The 26,957-nt window shown below is 54.1% G+C and overlaps 1 protein-coding gene across 1 annotated transcript in view; it reads left to right on the top strand.

Moving 5' to 3' along the window:
- Abcc1 (ATP binding cassette subfamily C member 1 (ABCC1 blood group)) overlaps positions 1-26,957 on the top strand; it is a 59,602-nt gene that overhangs the window by 8,320 nt on the left and 24,325 nt on the right. The window contains exons 2-11 of the mRNA XM_090358116.1: positions 14,076-14,252; positions 15,910-16,035; positions 16,386-16,523; positions 16,925-17,050; positions 20,595-20,656; positions 21,475-21,606; positions 22,291-22,521; positions 22,798-22,975; positions 23,469-23,630; positions 26,595-26,687. Of these exons, the coding sequence (XP_090214242.1) occupies positions 14,076-14,252; positions 15,910-16,035; positions 16,386-16,523; positions 16,925-17,050; positions 20,595-20,656; positions 21,475-21,606; positions 22,291-22,521; positions 22,798-22,975; positions 23,469-23,630; positions 26,595-26,687 (1,425 nt within the window). The remainder of the gene's footprint in view (positions 1-14,075; positions 14,253-15,909; positions 16,036-16,385; positions 16,524-16,924; positions 17,051-20,594; positions 20,657-21,474; positions 21,607-22,290; positions 22,522-22,797; positions 22,976-23,468; positions 23,631-26,594; positions 26,688-26,957) is intronic.

Raw genomic sequence — 26,957 nt, 5'->3', positions numbered from 1 at the left:
CACAGTTCTCACAACCATGAACTTGAATACTCTTTCCATCAGAATGATTTTTTAGGGCTTTGTAGAAAAGGTCTTTTTATTTTTATTTATTCATTTTTTTTGGTGGTGGTGTTGGCTTTAATAAAAAAAGTGAGCCTGGAAGAATTTTGGGAAAAGTTAAAGTTTCAGTTTTCCCTCCTCTGCCCTCAGTTCTCAGAAGCAGCCATTTCTAATAGTTTCTTGTGAAGGCATTTAAGCATGTGCAAATGCCTGTGCAGATCTCTAAATAAGATCATGTTCTGCATATTGTATCTTGCTCTCTCCACTTAGAAAACAATGAATAAGTCAGGAATGGTGGTGCATGCCTGCAATCGCAGCACCCAGGAGGCTGAGTGGCAGAATGGACAGTTTCTAGGCTACATAGTAAGATGGTTGTGTCAAGATCAAAACAAAGCTAGTGCTGGCTTTGTTTCCCAGGTTGAGTCTGTGCAAAGCTCAATTAAAAGGAAGTGAGATTTCTCTGTGGGTCACACACTTGGCTGTTACGTGGCCAGGCCGTGGGCTAACCTGCTGACCTGCAGGTTCACTTTAGTTTTTTATGGCATGTTAACTGGTGCTAGGGTGTAAATTCTTTCTCATGCTCAGTGTACACACATGCAAATATATGCACATTACCCAAGTGAATAAACTCTCTTCCCAGAAATGGCCCGGTTGAGAGAGAATCGTGTCTTTGAAACTTGATAATTACCAGGTTGCTGCTGCAGTTAAAACTCCCACTGATGGACATACCAGAGTTTGTGAACACCTGTTGTGTACCTGGCTTATCGGAGCTCTGGGCAAGCTGGGGACTGGCCAGGCTCTGGTTTAACCTAGTGAAAAGAAACTGGATGTTCCTGAAGGCTTACTTAGGTCAAGAGACAAAGCTGGAGGAAAGTGATTGGGTCCCATTCCAATGTTTCAATAGTGTGTTTACATTTTAAGCTTTTTGTTGTTGTTCTGAATTACTGGAGAAGTGCTTTTAGATCAACAATTACTCAGTGGTCCTCACTAGGGATGTGTCTTGGAGATAATTTTTTCCCATGAACCTTCTAGTTGAAGGGAGGAGTGAGTTCTGTAGTGAGAAGAGATAGGTACTCGGCAAACCGTACAGAACAAGTTATTTTATCGTGATTTGATTTTGTTCTGCTGTGGTCTGAGAAAAATACAGGAGGTTCCTTCTGTGTGTGTGTGTGTGTGTGTGCGCGCGCGCGCACGCGTGCTGGGCTTGGAATTCAAGGCCTTACTCAGCTATTTTGCTCAAGACTAGTGCTTTACTACTTGAGCCAGCATCCCCCACTTCCAGCTTTTCTGTAGTTAAGTGGAGCTAAGAGTCTTGGATTTGTCAGCCTTGACCAGCTTCCAACCATAATCCTCAGATCTCAGCTCCCTGAGTAGCTAGGATGTCAGGCATGAGTCACCAGCGTCCAACTCAATTTCCCCCACCCCGCTTCTCTGTCTCTGGATTTGCCTGTTAAGACTTGCTTTCTATCCTAAAATATGATCTATTTTGGAGAAAGTTTTATGAGCTGCTGCAAAGAATCTATTCAATAGCTGTTGGCACACAGAAGTATTTACAGCATTGGGTTTTTTGGTTTGTTTGTTTGTTTGTTTGGCAGCCCTGGGTTTGAACTTGGCTTCTCCCTCTGGTGGGCAGGTGCATCTCCACCCTGCTCTTAGAAATAGCTACACCAACCCGGAACAAGCCTTTCCCTTCGGCTAACCAGTAACCAGGTGTCCTTCTGTTCCTCTCTCTCCCCAGTCCTATAAACATTTATAACTTGAAGCCTTATGTTACCCTAATTACTCTGGTGAGGGTGTTTGCAGTTAACATGTCAGTCACGTGACACTGACTCTTACTCATCCTTTTATGATAGTTATTCTCTAAGGTTTAGGTTGGGGATCACTGAGCTGTTAACCTGTTGATGGACCATTTCCTGGCTAGACTCCTCCCCCAATCTTCTTAAAGTAGACAGTGATCTGATGGGTGTCTTTGGGTCAAAATTAGATAAGTTGCCTGGTGCTGGTGGCTCACACCTATAATCCTAGCTACTCAGGAGTCTGAGATCTGAGGATTGCAGTTCAAAGCCAGTCTGGGCAGAAAAGCCAGTAAGAATCTTCCTTTCAATTAATTATCATAGGAGTTGGAAGTGGAGCTGTGGCTCAGTGTGGTTGAGCGCTGGCCTTGAGCACAAAAGCTCTGGGACAGAACCACATTTGTGAGCTTCTTCACCCTCTGGGCCTTACATGAATTCTTTTTTAGACAGTGTCTGGTACCAGAGGCCAGCCTTGGATCGAGATCCTCTTGAATAGCTGAGATTACAGTGTGGGCTACTCAGCTCAGCTAAAGTTATGTCAGTTTTAATCTTTCATATATAGATGGACTGGTTCTTTTCCAAGAGGCTTCTTACCAGAGGTTCATGGTTCTTGACAGCCAGTGAAAACATTGGCTTCTCAGGGTCCTTTCCCGATGAACAGGTTTGCTAATTACTGAGGATAGAAGGCGGCCTTACTTCCGTGTATGCCTCCAGCCTTCCCTGTAAATAAATAGAGTGCCCTGAAGATGACACAGGGAACTCTGTGTTTAGACACTGGGTCTTTTTCTATTCAAAGGGGCTCGAGGTGATCAGAGTCCTGTCCTGTAGTATAGCATGTGTGTGCGTGCATGTGCATTTTCTCACAAGCTGTTGGTGTGTGTTGATATGTTAACATTCAAGTCCTGTGTGAATCTGTGTGGAGTTTTGCAAGATCACACTTGTAGATGGTATGCCACTTGTGTCTTGTGGTTTTATATTCTCTCTCTCTCTCTCTCTCTCTCTCTCTCGTTCTCTCTCATTCTCATGTAACCTTTGTCACTACACCTTCTGTGCCCAATTAGCAGCAGTTGCTTGTCTGAGGGCCATTTCATAATTTACCTAGGCTTTGACATTTAGGTCACTGATGTTTTTCTCCTCCTCCTTCTCTTAAAGAAAACATTGCCTGGTTCTAGCCTGTTACTTCCTTCCTTTGGATATAGAATCAGAGACGGATGGGTAGCTCGGGACCTTTGGCAAGTTTCTAACAGTTTCTGCCTGTGTTTTTGTGGATGTCTAAGGGCCCTTAACCTTCGTTGTTAATAGGGGATCCACACTGCCCCCCCTGAATTTAGTCATCAGCTCCCCTTCCCTGTCTCCTTCCTCTCCACCCTCCCAAAAAACATAGTTGATTGCAGACTTCACTGTCCCCCGCACAGCCTTTTAGAGTTGGAGCCTTGTAGCCCAGAGGAGAGAGGAGCCCGAGGCCTGGGAAAGGTGACCTGGGAGTTATTATTAGGTTGGTATGTTGGGAGCTCTTTCATATGGCTTACACACATGGGCTGTGGCTTAAGGTAGCCCTCGTCTTTCACTGTCCATCCACCATCCATGGTTGTGGGTGGGCTACTTCTCACTTGGGGTTCGGGACGGAGCAGTTGGTGGGTGCTTTCCCGCAGCCTGGCAGGACAGGCAAGGTGTGTGGTCAGCAAAGGTCTGGCAGGAGAAGCCTGAGTTTGAAAACTGGACCTAACACTTCCCAGCATGCCCAGCGAGCAAATTTCCTAAGCCCCAGAGCCACAGTTTCCTTGCCTTCCCAGTGGACTTGAGGTCACCTGTATGTCTTGTGGGAAGAGAAGCCACAAGACACCAAGGTGGAGCAGTACAGAGCAGGGGCTCCGGAGACAGCAGCACTGGTGAGGGGGCAGGAAGGGACCAGGAGGACTAGGGAAGACCATTGAAGGGTTCTCCCGGAGCCTCTGGACAGCACTGAGCCCAGAGCCAAGCTGGGCATCCTGATTGGTCCAGGTGTCGGTGCCCCCCCTCCAGTGAATTCAGCAGGGTACTGGGGTATTTGTCAGGTGCCAGGTTGGGTGGAATATGTAAGGAGTCTGGAAGGAAGTGAGTATTGGGTGTTAGCTCCGAAAGCCATTGTGCAGGCTTTATTTCCTCTTAGGATTAACACCCTGGCTCTGCCCAAATGGTGACTGAGGCTGGAGCAAACCTGGCCATGACAGCTCTGCAATGCTGCAGTTCCTTCTTCCTACTCCTCCTTCTCTTTGTCAAATATTGTAATGGGAGGGACTTAAGAAGGAGCATTAAGCTCACAAAGGTTAACCCACCGCTGGAACTAGGGCAGGTGGTTCTGCTACCGTCCCTTCCTTTCCCGCCACCTCCTGACACCCTCTTTTTCTTTGCACAGAAGCCCAATAGTGTGTATTTTTAAAAAAAGAATGTACTGAGCCAGGTGTCAGTGCATCACCCCTGTAATCCTAGCTACTCAAGAAGACAAGATCTGGAGGATTAAGGGTTCGAAGCCAACCTGGGCAGAAAAGTCTGCAAGACTCCAAGGTAGAAATAGTAGAGCACCAGCCAGGCAAGCCCAAAGCCCTGAGTTCTAGAGAGAGAGAAAAGAACCCTATGAAAACACAGTATTAAATCCCGCTGTAAGGCTCCATTCCAGAGAGGGCCAGGGGCCCAGGTTCCTCTACCTGTTGCTCTCATCTGCACAGACCAAGATGGCGCATCCTGAACATCAGCCAGGAGGGAAGGGAAAGAGGACAGAGTCTGGGAAGTGCCCCCAGCTGTCCTTTGTGTCCATTGTCGTAGTGAGTCACATGGTCAGATCTGGTCACTGAGGAGGCTCGAAGATGTAGTTTCTGGAGTGTGCGCGCCTCCCAACAAGTCAGTCTGAGACTGACTTGTGGATGAGGAGGGTGACTGTTGGAGAACACCTCAGAAGTGGGAGCAGGATCCCCAGCTGCCAAGGGAAGGTCGGGGTGGCTGGAATTTAGAACCCTGAGAAAGAGCCTGTCTCAGGTATTCACCAACCAGGGACAGATCGTCCTATCTGCTGTGTGACTTTGGTCAGAGTTGGTTTTGTTTCTGTATTGGAGTCAAGGCCTTGCACTTGCGAAGCCCTATAACTATCCCACAGAGCTAAATCCATAGCATGAGTTTTTCTATAAAATAACACACACTGACAGTTACTCAGCCAATGGCTGCTCTGTGCTGGATTTCAGTTTGGGGAGGAAACTGAGGCACAGTTAACATTTTCCCACATGGACACACTGGCAGACCGAGCCGTTTGATGTGGTCTGCTCTCTTCCCCTTAGGTATTGCAGATAATCCTGTCTCACCTCATGTCTGTGAGGATTACTTTGGCTTTCCAGAAATGGAGGCTTGAAGGTATTTGTCTATCTTTACTTACCAGAAATTTCAGCGTTTCTGGTAGCGGCCATTCCTGTTAGGGCAGCCAACTCTACCCTCTCATTATCTTTTTCCTGAAGCCTCCAAAATGGCTGCCACAGCTCTAACCAATACTTTACAAGTTCCAGATGGGAAGAGAGAAGGGCCATACCAGCCTTAGTTGTTCTTTTATTTAGAAAATCAGAAGTGGTCCTCAGGCCCTGGCTGCCTGACTACAGACCCCTAAGAAGTCTCAGTGGAGCTGGGCCATGTCTAGCTGCAAGGGAGGCAGGAAGAGAATGCACCTGGTTTCCACAGTCGGGAGGATGGGTCTGGACGAGGTGTGAAGTGGTACAGTACTTGCCCCGGGACCCTGTATACATCACCCTGTGAACTTGATCCCCTCTGAGGAGGTGAGCAGCACCTAATGTGCTACAAACTACATGGAAATGGTAATTGCTTTTTTTTTTTTTTAATAGCATAGAGAATTGCTTAGTAAATAGGCAATCCCGCCCCCCCCCCCCCCCCCCCCCCGCCAAATGTTTCCAGCTGGCCCCTGGCTGAATCTGAGATGTGGAACCCACCAATCTGGGGGCCGATTATATCTCCCTACATTGCACTGCAGCCAGCTTGTGGGTCTGTAAGGTTGTCCACAGGTGACGCCAGCTCTCCAGTCTGCTGGAGAAGGTAGCATCTTGTAGGTATCATAGGGGGTGACGGGCAACTTACCAGGCCCTAACCTGACCAGGGCTAGCATAGCTGCAAGCTCTTGGTCCTGTCTGGGCACTCGCTACCCTCAGACAGGCAGAAGCCTGGGCCCAGGAGAGGACATGTTCTGGAAAAGGCTGTGCCTTGGCGTGTGGAGCTGGGGTTGTGGCCTCTCTGCCTGGACTTGGCATCAACAAGCTGGCTCAGGCGTGTGTCCTGTGCAGACAAGAAGGCAGCTGGCTGGGGATCTGATGCCAGAGCAGACCGCTGGCAGCCCCCGGCTGGCCTCCATCCTTCCCAGTGCTGTGGGAAGCAGATGGGGTCTCGCCTTAGAAGTCTAGGGAGTTTGTGTGGTTCCTCCTTGATTCTGCAGACTTAGAAGAAATCCTCTTGCTGTCCTCAAATGGTACGCCAGACTGCTGTCGCAGCCGGGCAGCTGTGGCCTGCATCTAGTGCAGGATCTGTCACTCGAGGGTGTGTGGTCAGTGCTGTGTATAGGCCCCGCCCAGGAGAGCCACGGTCCACTGTCAGACACGTTCAGATAGGAAGAATCACTAGCCAAGGACAGAACCTTCCAGTCCCTCCATCCCTCCCTCTCTTCCTTAAGGGCCACTCTCCTCTGACCCTTCTTAACCACTCTGCCTCTTCTCACTCCTTTTTAAACTCTCATTTTCTTTTTGGCAGCGCTTGGGTTTGAACTTGGGGCATTGCACTTGTTAGGCAGGCATGCTATCATTTGACCTGCATCTCCAAGCCCTTTGTTTTATTTTGAGACAGGCTGGCCTTTTTAAGTCATGATCCTCCAGCACCATTGGCCTCCCGAGAGCTGGGATTATAGGCGTGCACCACTACACCCAGCCAGTGAAAGATGAGAATTTCTTCTGTGTATTTATCTTTGTGGTGTGGGTGGTGAGAAAGCCTGCCCTTGGCCACCATGAGGGACACACACACACACACACACACACACACACACACACAATGGTGCTGGGAACCTGTGCATCGTAGTCGGAGACCTGGTAAGCTTGGGGTGTGCCTGGGGAAGAGCCAGGCTGTGCCAAGTGGGTCTCTCTGCAGCAGTGTCCTAGGACAATGTCCTCCCACAGGTGTCTTCTGTGGTCTCCCTGGCCATCCCCTTTCCTTTTTCCTGTTTAGCTTGCCTCCTGACTGTCCCCTGCTGTTCCCCCTCTGTCCCCTTGTCACACCTTAGTGGCAAGGCCAATCTCGAATGTTACTTATTTCTAGAAGCCGCCTTTGACCCCCCAAGGGCAAGTGATAGAAACTTCCTGCTTCCAGGGCCGACGTGATTCCGTCATCACAGCAGCTCAGAAAGCCAGCTGTGGCTCCTAGACCTTGCAGCCCACCTCACTGGACGTGACCTTTCCCCCCCTGGAGATGGTTGGCTGTCCCTGTCAGGCCAGCAGATTCTCCTGGCACAGCGTGGGGACAAGCCAAGGTGGTCGTGAATCACCTCAGTGTCCAGAACAGAACTGGCCAGCCTGAAATGCTGTGTGTGTGCAGGGAAGACACCTTGGCTCAGCTGCTCGGGGGTTGCAGGTGTGGACCACCGCACACGGCTACATCCAGTGTTTTAACAGATACGAACGAGTCTACTTGAGCTGGCGTGGCCTCTTCTTGAGGTGGATTCTCTAAGTGGACTTGAAAGAAATGGTTTTCCAAGGTGAGAAGGTAATGTTGAAGGCGGTCACGGTGCCGGCCGGTACCTCGATCGGTCACTCCACTCAGAGGACGGACAGGAATGGGGGCAGGAAGACAGGGAATAAAGGGTGCATACAGTACCAGGCCCAGCCTTAGGAGGTGGCAGGGCATAGGAGGAAGCCCAGGGTGGGCACAGTGGGCCCAGCTCAGGGGGAAGCTGCCAGCCTAGTGCCTCCCCAGCACTGCAGAGGAAAACCCACCCCTGTGTTGAGATGCAGGCTGGTTCTGCTGGCCATATTGGAAGGCTGCACCCTGAGCCTGGAGCCCTGGTACACCCAGCCTTCCTGGGACTCATGCCGCGCCCCCCCCCCCCATTCCCAGCTTTATTCTTAGCTCTGGTGAGTCAGAAGTAGGAAGGTCGGCTCGGCCAGCCTGTGGTCAGCTGCCACAGGCCACCACTCTACTTTTCAGGTTTCTGAAGCCACGCTTGTGCTGTGGACACAGGCACAACCCCACTCCCCCTGGCTTCCTGACTGGATTGTTTCTGGACTTGAGTGGGAGCATGCGCCATGATGAGGCTGTATAGCCTGGCAGGCCCCAGCCGGCTGCAGGCCCCCAGCTCTGTTCCTAGCAGCCCTTGGCTCCAAGCTGCTCCTGACTGAGCGTCCTGCCTGGCTGGCTCTGAACCTGGCCTTGACAAAGGGCCTGTGGCCCCTCCTGGCTTGGCCCTGGGAGCCTGCCTCCTGGGAGGGCTCCAGACCCTCCATACCTCGCCCCTGGGACCTGTGGCTGGTCCTCCCCCTCCCTTTGTTGCCATAATCTAGTGCCTGCTATTAGGGAGTGTGGAGGGAGGAGGCCCCCCGCCTCCTCCCCCCTTCCCCCGCGTGGCAGGCCTGGCACACAGCTGTCACATACTCAGACCTGCCGTGCCATGGTGGCTTACATTTGCTGAGATTACAGCCTCCTCCTCCCCCACCAGAGCTGACCACCCTGGGCCAGCAGCCTGCCTGCCCATGAGTGGAGCCAGAGTCAGACCTAAATCCTGGCTACACAGGAGGCTGAGATCTGAGGATCATGGTTCAAAGCCAGCCTGGGTAGGCAAGTGTGTGAGACGCATCTCCAGTGAGCCACCAGGAAACAGGAAGTGGCTCGGAATAGTAGAGCGCTAGCATTGAGCAAAAGAGTTGAGGAACAGCATCTATGCCCTGACTTCAAGTCCCAGGACTGACAAAAATGAAGAAGGCCTTGGAAGGTCCCCTCTGGGAGCTGTCCCCCATGTCCCTGCCCTCAGGTCCTGTTACCAGGGTACCTATAGGTACCTATAGGGCAGTCTATATGGTGCGCGCGCACTCTTCATTCTCCTTATTTCTCATGGCCTGTGTACTACAACACTTTCCACCAAATCCCCAGCCAGTGTGTCAGCTGCTATGGCTTCCCCTGGAGGGGACAGTCCCCAGTGCCAGCCTCGCAGACTGAGCCAGTCTCTGTGTAGCCCAGAGTGGTCCTGGAAGCCATAGGCCACCACACCCCTCTTGGTGTGAATTTTCTGCCTGCCCTCCCTCCCTCCCTCCCTCCCTCCCTCCCTCCCTTCCTTCCTTCCTTCCTTCCTTCCTTCCTTGAGCTTCTTTTTGTTCAAGGCAAGCACTCTACTAGTTGAGCCATAGCTCCACTTTGGCTTTTTTTGAGGGGTTTATTGGAGCTAAGTCTCGGGGAGGGGGTGGTTCCTTCCCAGGCTGGCTTTGAACCCCTGGATCCTCAGATCTCAGCCTCCTGAGTAGCTAGGATTATCGGCACAAGCCCCTGGCACCAGGTTGAGTTTTCTGTTCTTCCATCCACACTCCTGAGGTGATTGGCATACAGGGACTTGGTGTTTTACATCGGAGCTGGGTGGGCAGGGAGGTTGTGTGTGACTGCTGAGTTGAGAGCATACCCTTCCACTCCCAGATGGGTCACCCCTCGACTTGTGGGTGTATCTGTGCCACAGCGGGGTGGAACCCATGCTTTGTGCTTGCTGGGTGGGTGCTGCTGCCTGAGCTACCTTCATCTCCTGAGTGGCCGGTATTACAGGCATGCAGTACCACATCCTCTGTGTTTGTGGTACAAACACTTCACACAAGAGCACCGTCTGGAGTGTTCCATTGAGTGCAGTGCAGGGCGGATGAGGGCTTGAGTTTCCCAGTTTTCCTTCACCGTGGTGGAGCCTGAGGTCCTAACCTCAGGCTAAGAGACCCTAGTGAGCATGGGGCGGCCTCATCCTCGCCCTCACGGGAACCTGGGGTTGGCGTCCAGTCAGATATCCTACACCCCACCCCACTGGTGGCTGTGTGGTGTTGAGGCTATTCATTAGCGTCTCCTGGCCTTGCCTTCCTCCCACAGACCCTCTTCCCAGAATCCAAATATGTGGATTAGGTGAAACCCAGTTCCAGCTATGCTTCTGTGGCTTCCAGACTGCTGAGCTGTGGCACCCGTGGCTGCTCCTGCCCGTCTTGGGTCCCCGCCACTGCTAAGCCCTGTAGCCTCCTCTCCCCGGGCCTTTGCATGGCCACTCCTCGCTTGGCACATGCATCCCACGCTTGCCTTTGGCATCTGTCCCAGGCTGAATGAGGATAGCAGAGGCCCTGCCCTGACAAACTCCGGAGCCCTGTGATGGCTGGCACCCAGTAAAAGCTCCCCACACCCCAGACCTAGAGTCCTGAGGCTGGCATCCTGTCAGTGAGGTAGGGAAGCCATGCCAGGGGACACGGGTATGCACCCCCATTCCACAGCCCACCCTTCTGGCCCCCGGCTCAGTTGAGGGGTGCTGAGGGACCAGGCCCAGCCCGGTGGTGTTGGCATGGTGACCTTAGAGCATTGGGGTACTGCCAGGGATGCAGATGGGGTCCCCTTGTCCCAGCACCTGCTTTCACAGAGTAAGGAGCTCAGCACTGAACTCCCGTGGGTTCAAATCCTGCCTCTGTCCCTTCCCAGCTTCTGGGTGCAGTGATTCATTGAGCATGCAGAGCCCCCACTGGCAAAGCCAGGGTTTCAGCCCCCTGACCTGGGCGAGCCCTGAGCCCCAGCCCTGCTTGGCTAGGCCCGGCGACAGGGCTGTTGTTTTTGGCACCCGGCATGTGCGAGGTTGTGTCTCAGCCCAGCCATGAGGCAGCTCCACTCCCGGCTCCCCGCTGCTGTTTATTTGTGAAGCGTGGAGTCCACGCAGTGACAGACGGAAACAGGACGAAAGATAATAAACCAGAGGCTCGTGGTCCCCTGGTCTCCTCTCAGCTCAGCCCTGCTGGCTTTGGACTGAACTGTGGCTTCTGTTCTGGGCTTCCCGTGAGGGCGCAGGTTCCCAGCCTCAGTGATCTGCCTCTGGGAAGCGGGTGTGTGGATTGTGAGGTCTGGCTCTTAGCACGGTGCCCAGGAGGAAGTTTGCACGTGTACTGTGGCACGGGATCCCTGATCTCTGCTTTCTACTCTCCTGGGCTTTGAACCTCAGCTTCACACTTGCTAAGCAGGTGCCCTACCACTTGGGCCATTCCCCCCGAGCCGTTTTTTGTTTTTGCTTGTGTTTAGTGTATTATCTTTCAGATAAGTATTGTACATTTTTTTTTTGTTGTTCAGATCAGCCTTGGGCTTTGACCTTCTTGCCCTCCTGTCCTGCATAGCTGGGATTACAGGCATGAGCCATCTTCACACCTGACTTTTTTTGTTGTTTTTTTGAGATAGGGCCTTGCTAGTTTTGTGCTTCTGCTGGTCTTGGACTGTGATCTCCCAGTCTCTGCCTCCTTGAAAGCTGAGATTATAGATGTGTACCACTGTTCCAGGCTGGTGGGGTTCCCTCTCCCCATTTCTTTCAGGTGTTTGCTTACTTGTCTTCTGGGCACAGAGGGTTTTTCTGTCTACTTGCCACACAGCTGGCCACTTCCCGCCCCGCCAGCTCTTCCTGGCCCTGGCTACCTTCATGTATAGCCCGAGGTCTTTATTTTTCTGCTGGTTGTGGCCACGTCCTTCGGTGGAGGGAAGCAGACAGTGGAGACCTTGTTTTCCAGCCATGTGATGCTGGCATGCAGTAACCATTCATTGCTTCCCGTCCGCTGTACCCCCAGAGCCAGCCTTGCAGATGCCAGCATGGTGGATGTGGCTCTCCAGGCCCCTGGGGATCCACCATGAGAGACTTTGTACCCCACATGTGGTGACCCGGACAACAGTCCAAATCAATGGTGGCTTCCCCTGCCTGGCCTCTCCTGGGGCCTGGCATGACTTCCCCTTGGAAGGGAAGGGTGAGAGGAATGTACAGCCCAAGACTTCCTCATGGCTCTGTGGCTGGATTCTGTGGCCACTCTCTGAACAGAAGCAGTGTGCAGGACTGGCTGGGTTGACTGTGGAGGCCCTTGGGGAAGGAGGCCCTTGGGGACAATGGACCCTTGAATTGGGATCACTGAGGGACACAAAGCCACCACACTTGCTGGATCTGGGGGCTCAAGCTCAGGGCCTGGGTGCTGATCCTGAGCATTTTTGCTCAAAGCTGGCGTCTGCCACTTGAGCCACAGTGCCACGTATGGTCTTTTGGTGGTTCATTGGAGATAAGAGTCTCAAAAGACTTTCCTGCCTGGCCTAGCTTTGAACTGCTATCCTTAGCTCTCAGCCTCCTGAGTAGCTGGGATTATAGGCATGAGTCACTGAAGCCCGCCTGCCACCATCCTTCTTGGCTGCTGTGGTCAGTGAGCTTGGGGTCAGATGGGGTCCTCACGGGAGCCCCCAACATGCTGACCCTCCTGGCCATGGCCCCAGGGGATTCAGAGTTAGGTGGATTTCTGGTGTCCCTTCTGTGGCAGAAAGTTGTGGCTCCGATCAGCTTCTCCTTTCCCTGTCCCTCCGTCCCGGCTCCTGCTGGGTTCAGGTCAAGGCCAGCCAGCTGGCTGGAGCAGGAAGCTGACTTGGGTGGTGGCCACGCCCGCGCACGCAAGCGCTTGTGAACTGCTGAGCCATGTCCTCACATGCCCTGCTCTCCCGCAGGCCGCTGGCCCCAGGAGCTGGGGGGACTGGGGTCCCTCATCCTTAGACTGCCCAGCCCTTTATGAAGCCCCCCTGATACTCTGTACTCAGCAGACACTGTATAAAGCCCAGACTTCTCTCAAGTGCACTGTCTTCTGGCTTTAGTGTCCCAAGTGCTGGGATTACAGGCATGCGCCAGCACTCTGGGCTTTAGATTCTGCTTTTAAGAAGCTCTTGGAACATAGGGATTTTTGTTTTTGGCCAGTCCTGGGCTTGAGCTCAGGGCCTGAGCACTGTCCTTGGACTTTCTCAAGGCTAAAGCTCTACCACTTGAGCCTCAGCACCACTTCTGGCTTTTTTTTCTATGTATGTGGTACTGAGGAATCGAACCCGGGCCTTTGTGCATGTTAGGAAAACACTCTACCAGTGGGCCAAACTCCCAGCCGGAACATAGGTTTTGATCAGACTTTTTGGTTGTTTTTTTGAGCCCAGAGCCTTTATGTCTCTGAACAGCCCCCAGCCATTGTTCTGTCTTTTGATGGGAAAAAAAAATGCTTCCCTCATTTGCTTTATAGAAGATTTTCTTTTCTTTTTTGGGGGGCGGGGGCAGGGAGGAGTCATGGCTTGAACTCAGGGCCCGAGTACTTTCTCTGAGATCTTTTGCTCAAGGCCAGCAGCACATCACTGCTTCTTCCAGGTTTCTGGTGGTTCCTTGACGGTTAGAGTTTCACGGACTTTCTGTCCAGGTTGGCTTTGAACCTGATCTGATCTCAGCTTCCTGAATAGCTAGGATTATAGGTGTGAGCCACCAGTGCCTTTTCAATCTGATTGCAGTTTTTATTATTGTTATAATTATTATTTGTTGTTGTTATTGTTAGTCCTGGGTCTTGAACTCAGGGACTGTGCACTGTCCCTGAACTCATTTTGCCCGAGGCTAGCATTCTTACTACTTTGAGCCACAGCACCACTTGTGGCTTCCTTTCAATTGATTAATTGGAAATGAGAAGCTCATGAACGTTCATGCCTGGCCTGGCCTTGAACTAAGATCCTTGGATCTCAGCCTCCTGAGTAGCTAGGATGACAGATGTGAGCCACTGGCTTCAATCCTATTTCTGGAAGCGTATCTAAAACAGTAGCAGTACCGACAAATCATCCGTGGGTTACATGGGCCATGAGGGGAGGCTGAGATGCAGGGATCGTGGTTCTGTTCAGCCTGGGCAGAAATGTTGCCAGACTTCATCCATTACAAGCCAGGCATGGTGGGCTCCACTTAGCGCCCCCACTGTGTGGGAAGCGTGTGGGAATATGGGGCTCAGGCCAGCCCTGGGCGTGAACTGAGACTGTGTATGAAGAGGGACAAAAGCACAAAGGGCCCAGTGGCAGAGTGGCTGCCTCGCAGGTGCAAGGACTCCAGTTCAAACCCCAGTGCCGCTGAAAGAGGAGCAGCAGGGCCTCCCGGGGCATGGAGTGGATGGCCGGGTCCTCACGCCCAGCGCTGACCTGGCCCATTTGCGTCCCCAGGACTGGAATATTACATGGCACACCGGCAACCCTGACTTCACCAAGTGCTTCCAGAACACCGCCCTGGCCTGGGCGCCCTGTGTCTACCTCTGGCTCTGCTTCCCCTTCTACTTCCTTTACCTGTCCCGCCATGGGCGCGGCTATATCCAGATGACGCTGCTCAACAAAGCCAAGACTGTAAGTGCCTGGGCCAGGAGTGGCGGCATGTTGGGGTTGCATGGAGGGGACCTAGGAAGGTGGCAGCCGGGGGCTGCTGAGACCATTCCCTCCCACCCCAAGCCGCCTCCTTCTAGAAGCAGGAGGATCAGAGATTAGCAGTCAGTCATGGTCCATGATGCCCATGTGTCACTCCCCTGCTGGGTGGCCCTGGAGCAACTTCTTACCCTCCGCTGCCTCGGTTCCTCCATTTGTCAAGGCAGCAACAGGCTCACACTTGTGCTCTCAACTTTTTCTCACATGGGGTTGTTGGCAAGACTTCTCTTTTTTTGGTCAGTTGTGGGGCTTGAACTCAGGGCCTGGGCATTGGCCCTGAGCGTTTGTGCTCAAGGCTAGCGTTTTACCACTTGGAACCACAGCGCTGCTGCTGCTTCTGCCTTTTTTTTTTTTTTTTCCAATGTATGTGGTATGGAGGAATCGAACCCAGGGCTTTGTGCATGCAAGGCAAGCACTCTATCACTAGGCCACGTTCCCGTCCCCATACTTGGCTCTTTATTGGTTGAGATGGGGGTGGCCTCTTGGCTTTTCTGTCTTGGCTGGCCTTGAACCATGATCCTCAGTTTTTAGCCTCTCCAATACCTTGGATGACAATTGTGAGCCACCAGCACCCCAAGAACTTTAAAACATTCACACTCCGTGCTTTGGTGTTTGTCATTGCCCCGTTCCCTCCTTTTCTGGCCTCATAGGGTCACAAAGTGTGGACGTGTGCCTCTCCCCCATGAGGCTGCCTCTCCCCCTCTGCTGGGAGCTGCTGTCCTCCAGTGCACCCTGTCAGGGCCTAGGAGCTCTGCAGAGACAGGAGAAGAGGGGCCATTCCTGGATTTGAGGGACGGCCCCTCCTTTGGGGTTCTTGGCCAGGAGGCTGTGCCAGGAGGGGTGGCCGGGGGCATTTGGCAGCGCTCTGTGGACCTGAAACTTTTGTTCTTAAAACAAAAACCTGTGAAAAGCAATCTCTACTTCCTGTCCTTGACCACAGAGATGCCTTCTCCCTAGAACCCTGAGAGCACTTTGTACGTTTGTCAGGGAACATTACTTTCTTTTAAACTAATAAGTCAGATTTCATTCTTGCCTGTCTTGCTCAAGACCACCCACCTCACAGAATGAAGCCGATGTGACCTCTGGGTGGCCCACGCCACATGTTCCAGGCCCCGAGGTCTCCTGCTGGTTCAGAGCAGCCACAGAGCCTCCCTGACCATGGCCACAGGCCCTTTGCACTGCTGCTCACCTCCGCTCTACTCCCACTTTACCTGCCATAGTGCATTCCGCCTCCTCTTTTTCTGAGGTAGGATATCACCGTGTAGTCCTGGAACTTGGCCTCAGCCTACCGAGAGCTGGGATTACAGGCATGCGCCACCAAGCCTAGACTTCCTCCTTTGACACATGCAACGGGGTCTGCGTCACAGGGCCACAGACACTCCTGTCACTGACTTGCCGGCGACAACACCCGAGGGCCACCGGCGGCCAGCCCTGGGGAGGATGGACCGGCCTGGCTGCTTGGCGAGACCCCACATCAAGGAATAAGCCTGCTCAGGAAGTGGAGGGACACCTGTGAGCTCATGGCTGGTCTCTGGTGCCAGCGTGGATGCCATGTGCTCACGCACCCCTGCTTCTCTTCCAGGCCTTGGGGTTCCTGCTGTGGGTCGTGTGCTGGGCAGACCTGTTCTATGCTTTCTGGGAAAGGAGTCGGGGTGAATGGCTGCCCCCGGTGCTGCTGGTCAGCCCCACCCTGCTGGGCATCACCATGGTGAGTGGGAGCTGGCAGCTGACCCTCTGTTGGCGCCAGCTAGGAACGAGACCGTGGGGCGGATGTCCAGGAACGCGGTCAGAAGTCCTGAGGTCTGGCAGCTTGGGGGCGTGTTGTTGTTGAAGGGCACCGCTGGGCACAGTGGAGGGCAGCAGGCTGGGAGGGACCCCATTTGCATCGCCATGCCCACCCTGCCTGCCGCCCTCCTTCCCTGCCCCGTTGACAGTGCCCAGACTCCCCACTGCCTGGCGCCTTGTGGGTTGGGGACTGGTGGAATACCAGGATGGCTGTGAGGGTCGTCCACAGAGGGGCCATCCATGCTTTCTTTTTTTCCTGTCTGTCTCTTGCAGTTGCTTGCCACCTTTTTAATTCAGCTGGAGCGGAGGAAGGGCGTTCAGTCGTCAGGGATCATGCTAATTTTCTGGCTTGTGGCCCTACTATGTGCCCTTGTTATCTTAAGATCCAAGATCATGGCTGCCTTACAAGAGGTGAGTGGGACACCGGGCACCCCTCACCTGGGTCCCCAGGGCAAGCTACATCCCCAAGGCCTGGTGTCACCCCCCAGGATCATCATCACTCCTCATCAAGGCCTGCTCAGCCGCCAGCTGTGTTCTACAACCTTCTTCCTTCAGAGCTCCTCTGTGATGCTCAACGGGCCCACGCAGGCCAGCTTCCACCTCAGTCTCCCTCCCAGCATGCCTGCGGGCCTGGCTTTTGCTCCCAGTCCTGCCCAGCCCTAGCACATGGGGTGAACCCCCTGCTGGCCACCTTATCTCTGCAGACCCTGGCCAGCCCGGGCTTCTCAGGCTGGAACCCATGCACAGGCCACACCCAGGCGTGACCGGCTTCCACCTCGAGCTTCAAGGCGCCTGTTCCTTCCCCCCTCCAGGACGCTCGAGTGGATGTGTTCCGTGACTCCACGTTCTACGTGTACTGTGCCCTCGTGCTGGCCCAGCTCGTGCTGGCCTGCTTCTCCGACCGTGCACCACTCTTCTCCGAAACCATCAATGACCTGGTGAGTGTGAGCACGCACGCACGCACGCAAACACGTGCCAGCCCGGCCTGTGCCACCTGGCTACCCTTCCGTCCATCCTGGATCTCGGGCATCCTCAGCCATGACAGAGGCGAGTGCTGAAGGGGAGAAGATGCTTCGTGGCTGTGGCCAGCCCACCAGTGGCTTTTGTTACATGGCACAGTACAGCGATGGTAGAAAACGAGAGGAACTCTTGAAAGAGCAGATGTCATGTGAACGCTAGCTGTTGTGGACTAGAAAAGCAAGTGCTAGTTGGGTTCCCATGGCTCACGTCTATCATCCGAGTTACTCATGAGGCTGAGGTCTGAAGATGCTGGTTCGAAGCCAGCCTAGGCAGGAAAGTCTGTGAGACTCTGATCTCCAATGAAGCCCCAGAAAATGGAAGTGGCCCCGTGGCTTAAATAGAGTAATAGCCTTGATCAAAAAGAGCTCAGGGACAACATCCATGCCCTGAGTTCAAGCTCCATGACCACCACACTAACAATAAAAAAAAAAAAAAGCAAGTGCCAGCAATTCTGGGCCACGGGGCCCTGGGCTGGCACTGAGGAGGTGACATGCCTCGCCTCTGTCTCCTGTCCCTACCATCTCATTGGCCTGGTATTGGCCTGGTTTGTCGCGTGGGCTGAGCCTTGAGGGGTCTGGGTTTCAGATTCTCTCTCCTCTGTGGGTCTCCCTGGACTGCTTCCTCCCTCCTCCTTTCCCTCTTCCCTGGCCTCTTCCCATCCTTCTCCTCCTTTTCCTACTCTCCCTTCTCTCCCTGCCTCCCCTTTCTCCTGCCCTGAGGAAGAGAGTAGGAAGGAAAGTACAGCGTGCCACAATGCTCAGAAGAGGGCCAGGAGCAGAGCCGGGCAATCCTGGCAGAGCGGTGACAAGTGCAAAGGGGTGGGATGGAAGCTGAGTGGAAAGTAGCAGCAGGGAGCTGCTTGGGTCTGAAGCTTCGGGGTGGATGGGATGCCATTCTACCAGGGGGCTTTGTTGGCGGCTGGTCAGCCACTAAGGGACTGCTTGCCTTGGGAACAGTTTCTAGCTGGGCCCCCAATGCCCCTGCTTGCTGGGCTCAGAGAAGTCCAGCTGTCTGCATGTGAACGTGTGTGCAGGTGTGTGTGTGCACATGCCCGCTGCATGATGACCGCGTCTGTCCCAGGCCTGCTCACAAGCACACGGGGGCCACTTGTGGGTTCCTTGGAAGGAGCCTGAGTTCAGACGGGCTGCCTGGCCAGGGTGAGGCTCACAGGTCCAGTCTGCCTGGGGTTTGCCCTGTGCCAGGTCAGGCTTCACACTTCCTGTAGCGGGGATTCCCGGCGTGTGCCACCACACCCAGACATCCCTTGGGAAGGGAACTCTGGGGAGGCTGTCCTCTAGCCTACAGGTGGTAAGGGTTTCGGGTGCTCCTCCCCCACCCAGCACATGGTTCCTGTATCAGCAGGAAGAAGGGCAGGGTGGGGGCTAGGTCCTGTGTGGGGGCACCCCTCCCACAATCTATGCTGTAACTGCAAGTACCTTTATGCACACATATGTGGTCTGCTGCTAAGCCTAGGGCTGGGCCGGGCCGGGGCTGGGTCAGGTGGAGCCGCCAGCTGCTGGGTGCTGAGTCACCCAGTGGCCATTCTCCCAGCTGGCCTCCTGCCTTCCTCTGACTCATGTCTGTTCCTGTTCTGGCTTCCCCGGTCTTCCCTTTTGGTCCTTCTAGCCCCGCCACTGACTAGGCCTCCCGGGCCTTTCCCCAGCTGCCCAGCCCTTGACTGGGGCAGGGAGGACTGAGGCCGTTGCAGTCCTTTACTTGTTACCATTGTGGGTCCTGTGTCGGCCTAGTGCTGGGACTTGAACTCAGTGCCAAAGCTGTCCTGCTCAGCTTGTTGCACTTGAGGCTGGTTCTCTGCCACTTGAGCCACAGCTCCACTTGTGGCTTTGTGGTGGTGAATTGGAGATAAGACTCTCATAGAGCCACGGGTGCCTGGCTTTGTTTTCATTTTTAATCCTTTTAAATGTTGCGGTGGCTTGGCTCACAGGTGTTTTAAAAACAGCCTTTTCCCCTGCCTCCCATCCTCCCATCCTCCCTCCCTTCCTTCCTTCCTTCCTTCCTTCCTTCCTTTCTTTCTTTCTTCCTTTCTTTTTTTCCATTTTAGCGCTATTGAGACTAGAACTCAGAGCCTTGCTCTTGAGCTATGCTTTGTGATTCTGGGAAAGAGTGTTTTTGTTAGCTGGGAAGGAATCTGTGATGTGACCTTCAGTATAGGTGATGACCTTTTCTTCTCTTTCTCCTCTTCCTCAATCCTTCCCTCCCTCCTTTCCTTTCTTTCACCTTCCTTCCTTCTCCTCCTTCAAAGACTTGTCTTCTTCCTCTTCCTTCTTCCCTGGGTATGGAGCTCAGGATCTTGTGCATTCCAAACAATATTTCTGTCTCTAGTCAGTGTCCCCTGGAATCTGGTATGTTCCCATCCACTGCAGGGCTTTTGCAATACACTACACTCTGCTTGGAATGCCTCTTCTTTTTACTTCGTCATTCTGGTCATACTTGGTCTGTCCTCACACAGCTGTCCTCAGGGAGTCCATTTCTGACCTGCTGAACTAGAGATGGCCTTCTGGGCAGTCTTGACCCATCTTGGAGACCCCTGTTATGGTTGCCGTGTGTGTGTGCATGCACACGTATGTACAGTGTGCATGTGTGCGTGTGTACATAGCCTGGTTCTAGGGACTGGGGGCTCATTTTGCCTGGGCTGCTCTGCTTCTTGTGTTTCCAGCTTCCATTCGGTAAGAGCCCTTGTGAGGCGCTGGGGCAGAGCCAAATAGAGCCTCAGGTCACGTAACCAGGCTCTGGAAGTTTGGCGTCCTGTCCCATCTAGCCAGATCTGTGTCCATAGTTCTTGGCATGTAGTAGGTGCTCAAGAAATAGACCTCTTAGGCCGGGAGTTTGGCCTAGTGGTTAAAGTGCTTGTCTAGCATGCATGAAGACCCAGGTTCAATTCCTCGGTACCACATACATAGAAAAAAGCTGGAAGTGGTGCTGAGGCTCAAGTGGTAGAGCTCTAGCCTTGAGAAAGTCCAAGGACAGTGCTCAGGCCCTGAGCTCAAGCCCAGGACTGGCAAAAAAAAAAAAAAAAAAAAAAAAAGAAATAGACCTCTTGGGTGAATTGAATGAAAGGAAACCAAGATGCCAGCCATGCCCAGCTTGTAGGGCTTTTGGGGGTCTTGGCTGTATTCTCAGCCTAAAGGAAGTGTTCAGTAAATGAAGGGGCGCCGTGGACAGTGGTCACCCCAGCTGCCAGGCCTCTGTGGGGATGAAGAGTGTTGTACAGTGCGGGCACACAGTAGGCGCTCAGCAAGTGCTTGTTGAGTGAATGGAGGTGTGTGAGGCTGACAGTTCTGGAGCAGCGTGGGTGAAAGGCAGGGCGTACACAGTAAGTGCTCAGGAAGTGTGTGAGGAGCCAGGCCGGGCTGAAGAGACCCCGGGGTGCAGAGGAGATGGGAGGGCGCTGGTCCTGAGCCTGGGGGGTTGATGTCTTCGCTCTGTGCCTCCCTGTGCTAGAACCCATGCCCGGAGTCCGGCGCCTCCTTTCTGTCCAAGATCACGTTCTGGTGGATCACCGGGTAAGTGAAGCCAGGGCCCCAGGCCTGGGCAAACACACACGTGTGCACATGGTCCCTGAGGTCACAAGCGTTTGGCCTGGGTGAGGGGTACTGGCGGATGGACAGATGAACAAGTGGTCAGGTGCTCCAAGGCCTGGATCTGAACAGACTTGAACCCCCTAATGCCCCTGTCCCCAGCACTTCAGATAAACCACTCAGCAGACTCCTCTCTCGGATTTAGTGCTTGCTAATGATGTCTTGGCCCCCTCGTTTTCTTTTCGTGGTATTGAGGTTTGTACCCAGAGCCTCACACTTGCTACACCAAACGTTCTACCACTTGAACCATGCCACCTGGCCCTTTTGCTTTTTAGTTTGTTTCTCGGCCAGTGTCTCGCTAACTTCTTCCCAGGCTGGGCCTTAGATTGTCATGCTCCTGTCTGCTTCCTTGAGCGTCTGGGATTACAGAAGTGCACGGTTTTGCCCCGCCCCATGTTAGCCATTTTTATTCAGGATCGAAGCAGAAGTAAATTGGGGCAGTGAGGTCATGGACTGGAGGGTAGAGTGCCAGCCTAGCAAGGTACAAGGCCCTCGGTCCAAATCCCAGTCACTGGTGGCAGTGGGGAAATGGGAAGTTAATTGTGGATGGGTCTCTGGTGAGCACACACCCACTGTTTCTGCCTGAGCCCCAGGGCCTTGGCAGTTTTCCGGATTCAGTGTTGGACGTGGTCAGGTCCCACAGGGCAGGCGGGCCCCGTGGGCATATGGCGTGAGCCCGGTACCTTTAGCCTCCTCTTCCTCCCCTTCAATTCACTGCCTCCCTCACCTGTGTCTTGGCCCAGACTGATGGTGCGGGGCTACCGCCAGCCCCTGGAGGGCAGTGACTTGTGGTCCCTGAACAAGGAGGACATGTCGGAGCAGGTGGTGCCCGAGCTGGTGAGGAACTGGAAGAAAGAGTGTGCCAAGTCCTGCAGGTAAGCATGCTGACCCCCCTCACCCTCCCACCACAGCCTCCAAATGTGGGTGCTGTAGCCCCCTGCCCAAGTGCGTCTCACCTCATCTCTGGTCCCTGAGTGTCTGGCATCTGGAATGTTCCTGCTCTTCTGGGCCCTTAGACTTGGCTGGTGCTTCACAGATGCCCGCCTTGCCTCTGCCCGCCAGGCCTGCATACTCGGGAGGGGCCAGGGAGTCTGTGCCGGCCTCTGGGATGCAGTGAGTGCCCTTGGGACAGGGAGTGAGGGCGCAAAGCTGCTCCCCTGCTCCTGCAGCCATATCCCGTTTAGGAGCCTCATGGGGCAGGCACATGGGTATCCTCCAATTTCAGGAGTGGCCCCTGATATGAGGCCCAGTATTGTTTCCCCCAAGTCTATAGCTCGTACAGCTGTGCCAGCCGAGTCTCAGATGCCTCTGGAAGCCCTGACTGCATGGCGGCAGGGTTCTGTTATCAGTGGAAATGATGGCACATTGGTCCACACCACCTACTGTGTGCTCTGGCACAGCGCACAGTGGGGTCTCTGTGTCATACACAGGTGTGTCTCACGGCCTGTGGCGATGGTGTGAGGGTGGGATCATGGAATGTGTTGGCAGGCTGGATGGTGGGGTACAGTTCTGCACCTGCCTTGGGCCCCCCCTCAGCTCTCCCCTCTCCTGTGCTGCAGGCAGCCAGTGCGGATCCAGTACTCCAACAAGGAGCCCCCTAAGCCCAAAGGGGGCTCCAAAGTGGACGTGAGCGAGGAGGCAGAGGCTCTGATCATCAAGGCCCCCCAGAAGGAGCGGGACCCCTCCCTGTTCCGGGTGCTGTACAAGACCTTCGGGCCCTACTTCCTCATGAGCTTCCTGTTCAAGGCCCTGCATGACCTCATGATGTTCACCGGTCCCGAGATCCTCAAGTATGATCCCGCCTCTCCGTGCCTCCCCCCTGCCCCTGCCTCCCCGACCCCTGCACCCCCAACCCAGAATGGGGAGGACGAGGGGGTGGGAACTCAAGAGCAAGGAACTTACAGGCAGACCTCTGATAACGGCCTTGCGCCAGGGCGAGGGTCTCCCTTCCTCCCCGTTCTGTCTCGGGGGGCCCCCTCTGTCCGTCACACCCAGCAGAGGGTGTGCAGGCCTCTGGGGCCGTGCTTGCCCCCTCGCCTGGCTGACGCTGTGCCCCTGCCCTGCAGGTTGCTCATCGCCTTCATGAATGACCCGCAGGCCCCCGACTGGCAGGGCTACTTCTACACGGTGCTGCTGTTCGTCAGCGCCTGCCTGCAGACGCTGCTGCTGCACCAGTACTTCCACATCTGCTTCGTCAGCGGCATGCGCATCAAGACCGCCGTCATCGGGGCCGTGTACCGCAAGGTAGGGACGCACAGCCGGCGCCCCGCACGTCGGGGAGGCCCTGGGTAGAGGGCGGACCCGTGTCTCCCGGGCCTGGCTGGGAATCACCCTCACCCAGGCCTGAGCCCCGCCCCTCCCGTTCCCCCACCAGACCAGTGAAATGAAGATGTGGTTGAGGGGGGCTGTGGATTGCAGCACCCCAGCACAGTGGCCACACCAAAATTGTGCTGCCCCGAGTGTCAGGAGATGAGGCTGTACAGGGGTCCTGCTGGCCTGAGCTCGGGTCCCTTGTGGGTTCCGGGAGTGGCCTCACGGCCTGTTGGACCCAGAGACCCTCAGGGACCCCCTGAGTGGAGTGAGTGCTGCGGGTCCCCTGGAGCCCGAGCTTCGTGGCGGGGGTGGGGGGCACAGACTTGTGGATTCCGATTCTGATCTTTCCTCCAGTCCCGGGCTCCTCGCCTGCCAGGCTCACCTGTGCCCTCTCCTCTGTCACTCCCCACCCTCCCCCTCCCAGGCCCTGGTGATCACCAATGCTGCCCGGAAGTCGTCCACCGTGGGAGAGATCGTGAACCTCATGTCCGTGGATGCCCAGCGCTTCATGGATCTGGCCACGTACATTAACATGGTGTGGTCCGCGCCTCTGCAGGTCACCCTCGCTCTCTACCTCCTGTGGCTCGTACGTGCTTCCTGCGGCGGGGGGGCAGGGGGGGCAGAGGCAGGAGTGGCTGTTGGGAGTGTTTTTATCCTTCCTATGTTGTTTTCGGGCTCACTCGCCAGTTCCTGGGTATCTCATTCCTATTTCCATGGCAGGTGTGAGCTACCAGCACCTGGCTTGCACTGCTCGCGCTCAGACCTTTTTCTGCATTGATTTTGGCCATGCAGGCGTGCGAGCTTTGGGCCTCACACTTGAGCCTCTAGCACTTGAGCCACGCCACTCTCTGCTTTCGTAACTTTTCAGATAAGGATCTTGCACTTTTGCACAGGCTGTGCGGAGACTTCCTTCTTCCCACCTCACTTCCCGCATAAATGGGGATTATAGGAGTGAGAAGATACACCCAGCTGTCTTTTCTCCATTGACTTGGTGACACAGGCTCTTGCTGCATAGTTCCCAGGACATATACTCCATATTATTTCCCACTTTACCCTCTCAGATGAAAACTAGTCATTCACAAATCCCTAATGACATTGCTCTATATTCTCTTAGGTGTAAGGCATTGTTACCTCCCCCTTCCCCCCCCCCCCCCCCCCCCCGTTCCTCCCAGCCCAAGAAGATAAATGGAATCAGGGATTTGCTTGAAGGACACATTTCCTGCACTTTGGCTGTTTCTGGGTACCTGGTATTGCGCTGGCTTGGTACCATTTTTACTGGGATTTCCCTATAGGCTTACGTTGCTCGAGGCTTAGGCTAGCACTACAGAGAGCTGTGCAAATGCAACTGCTTTCTTTCTTCCTCCTTCCTTTTTTTTGGTGGGTTATGGGGCTTGAACTCTGGGCCTGGCACTGTCCCTGAGCTCTTCAGCTCCAGGCTACTATCCTCCCCGTGGAGCCACAGCCCCACTCCCCATTTTCTAGAGATTACTTGTTCTTTCGGCCCGGGCTGTCTCTGAACCTCAACCCTCAGATCTCAGCCTCCTGAGTAGCTAGGGTTACGGCGTGAGCCAGTGTGCCCGGCATTCGAATGTAACTGCTTTCTGCTGCTTCTTGCCACAGGCCTGGGGCTGCTGCTATGGGCCTAGCCCAGTTCAGTCACCCTGAAGGGAGAAGTCTTTGGCCAGCCTGAATCTCCTGTCTCCTGTAGCATAAGAGATTTCATTGATAGCCCTTGTACCTGGAGATGGACAGTTCCCAGACAGAAAAGATAATGAGCACAGAGGCTTAGAGTATAATGCATAGCTTGTTCATTCCTGCCTCTGGACCTTTGCATGTTCCCTTCCTCCACCCCCTCTCCCACCTTTCCCTCACAGCTGGGATTTATACCACTTTTACAATATCTCCCATCTCAGCAGAATTTAATTCTGGAGGAAGTCTAGGAATATTAGTACACGAAGGCAGCCAGACATACTTTCTAAAATAGTTTCTCAAGTGCTCACTTTCATGTACGTCCCTCTTCCTTGCCAAACAGTGTTCTAGCCACGTGTGGCCATCCAGCATCCCAGGGGTTCTCCTATGCCCTGAAGGCCAACCCCAGCCACGTGGCAAGGCTATCCCAGAAGGAGCCCCCTCAGATTTTTGTTTTGGCATAGATTGAGAACAGGTGAATAAAGGATTTCTGATCATGAAGCCTAGAAGAAGAAATGCCACCTGGATCCCCGGGCCTTGAGCCACTAAGCCAGTACTATATCCCACTGAGCCGAGTCTTTAGCCCACACTCCCAGAGTTAAACAATGAAGTTCTAGCCTTCCCAAGTAGAGAGTTTTGTATCTACCTTGCTAGGAAATGCTGCCCTTTGGTTTAAATTTAGAACATTTCTGGACCAGGATTGCTTTGTGAACCATTAAGGGAATTGCCAGGCGTGTTTTCACATGCATGTAATCCCAGTACTCGGGAAACTCAGACCAGAGGACCTCAAGGTCAGCCTGCGGACTTAGCAAATCCTTAAAGTCACGTCTGATTATGGATGAGGGCTGGGCTTTCATCGATAGGCCGGCTGCACCTAGAATGCCAGGATTCTGGGGTGAAGTGTTTGGCTGGTCTGTAGCGGCAGTACTTTCCTGGAGCTAGGCGAGCAACCCAGCGGCAAAGGCTTCGCTTTCCCAGTGGCTCAGGAGAGAGCACAAGTCCTGTGTCTCCTGTTCCCAGTGGGGTCCAGCAGTGCAAGCATGCTTCTTTATTTGCAGAACACAAGAGAAAGTCAGGATGCTGGCCCCCTCTCCTGGGCCACTTGCTGCTTATCCTTTGCCTAGAACTAAGACTACTGTATCTGTAAGCAGACAAGAACGCATGTTTGAGCCTCTTTTTTCTTTTGGTCAGTCATAGACGTAAACTCAGCAGCTGGGTGCTATCCCTAAGCTTTTGTGCTCCAGGTGGGCCTCCTACTACTTGATCCACACCCTCACTTTTGGATTCTGGTACTTGCTTAGAGACTTTCCTGTCCAGGCTGGCTTCAAACCCAGATCCTCAGATCTCAGCCTCCTGAGTAGCTAGAATGACAGGTCAGAGCTGCCAGCTCCCGGCAACACTTAGGTTTACTGGCTGTGTGTCCCACATTTGGAGTCTCTGGAGATCAAACCTTGTGTGGCTCCTTTAGTGGCAAAACCCAGGCTGGGCTGCTGGGGTTTGTGAACCCTGAAATGCCCTATGGGGGAGACCCACCCCCTACCCTGCGCACACACAGGAGACTTCATGGCACAAGTGTCACTAGCATCCATTACAGGACCGAGTGTCGGGGTTAAGTCCACAGGGCCCGTGTGCACTGAGCCCTCAGTACTTACTTAGCTCCTGGCAGCGCGTAAGAAATGCAGCTCCCACCAGGGGCTCCTCACTCCTCAGCTTCCCAGAACTCTGCACATATTCAGAGAGGCTGGGAGATCCTGAGGCTGCAGCCTGCCCACACCCCATCATTGGTAGAGGCACATCATGGATAAGGGCAGGCGGTGTCTGGTGGGCGCCTCCTTGCTGAGTGGCTGTGTGTCATCCTTAGAACCTGGGCCCTTCCGTCCTGGCGGGCGTGGCTGTCATGATCCTCATGGTTCCCTTCAACGCAGTGATGGCCATGAAGACCAAGACCTACCAGGTAGGCTGCCTGCACCCTGCCCTGCCCTGCCCTCCCCTCCCTGCACACAGCCTCCTGGGCCACACTCGGGCCCTCCAGTCCTCCACTATTGTCCTTCACACACTGTGGGTTCCATCCACTTTCTTCCACAGGGGTTAAATTTTATTCTAGGAGTTACTTGGTAATTTTTTTTGGCTTTTAAATAGGTAACAAAATAGATTGAAGGCTTTCTTTTTCTTTGTCAGTGCTGGGACTTGAACTCGGGGCCTAGGCACTGTCCCTGAGCTTTGT

This window comes from Megascapheus bottae, chromosome 25, assembly GCF_031878675.1.
Source record: "Megascapheus bottae isolate mThoBot1 chromosome 25, mThoBot2.hap1, whole genome shotgun sequence".
In the NCBI taxonomy this organism is placed as follows: domain Eukaryota; kingdom Metazoa; phylum Chordata; class Mammalia; order Rodentia; family Geomyidae; genus Megascapheus; species Megascapheus bottae.
Note: the sequence above shows the minus strand (reverse complement) of the source record. Positions and strands in the feature narration are given on the sequence as shown.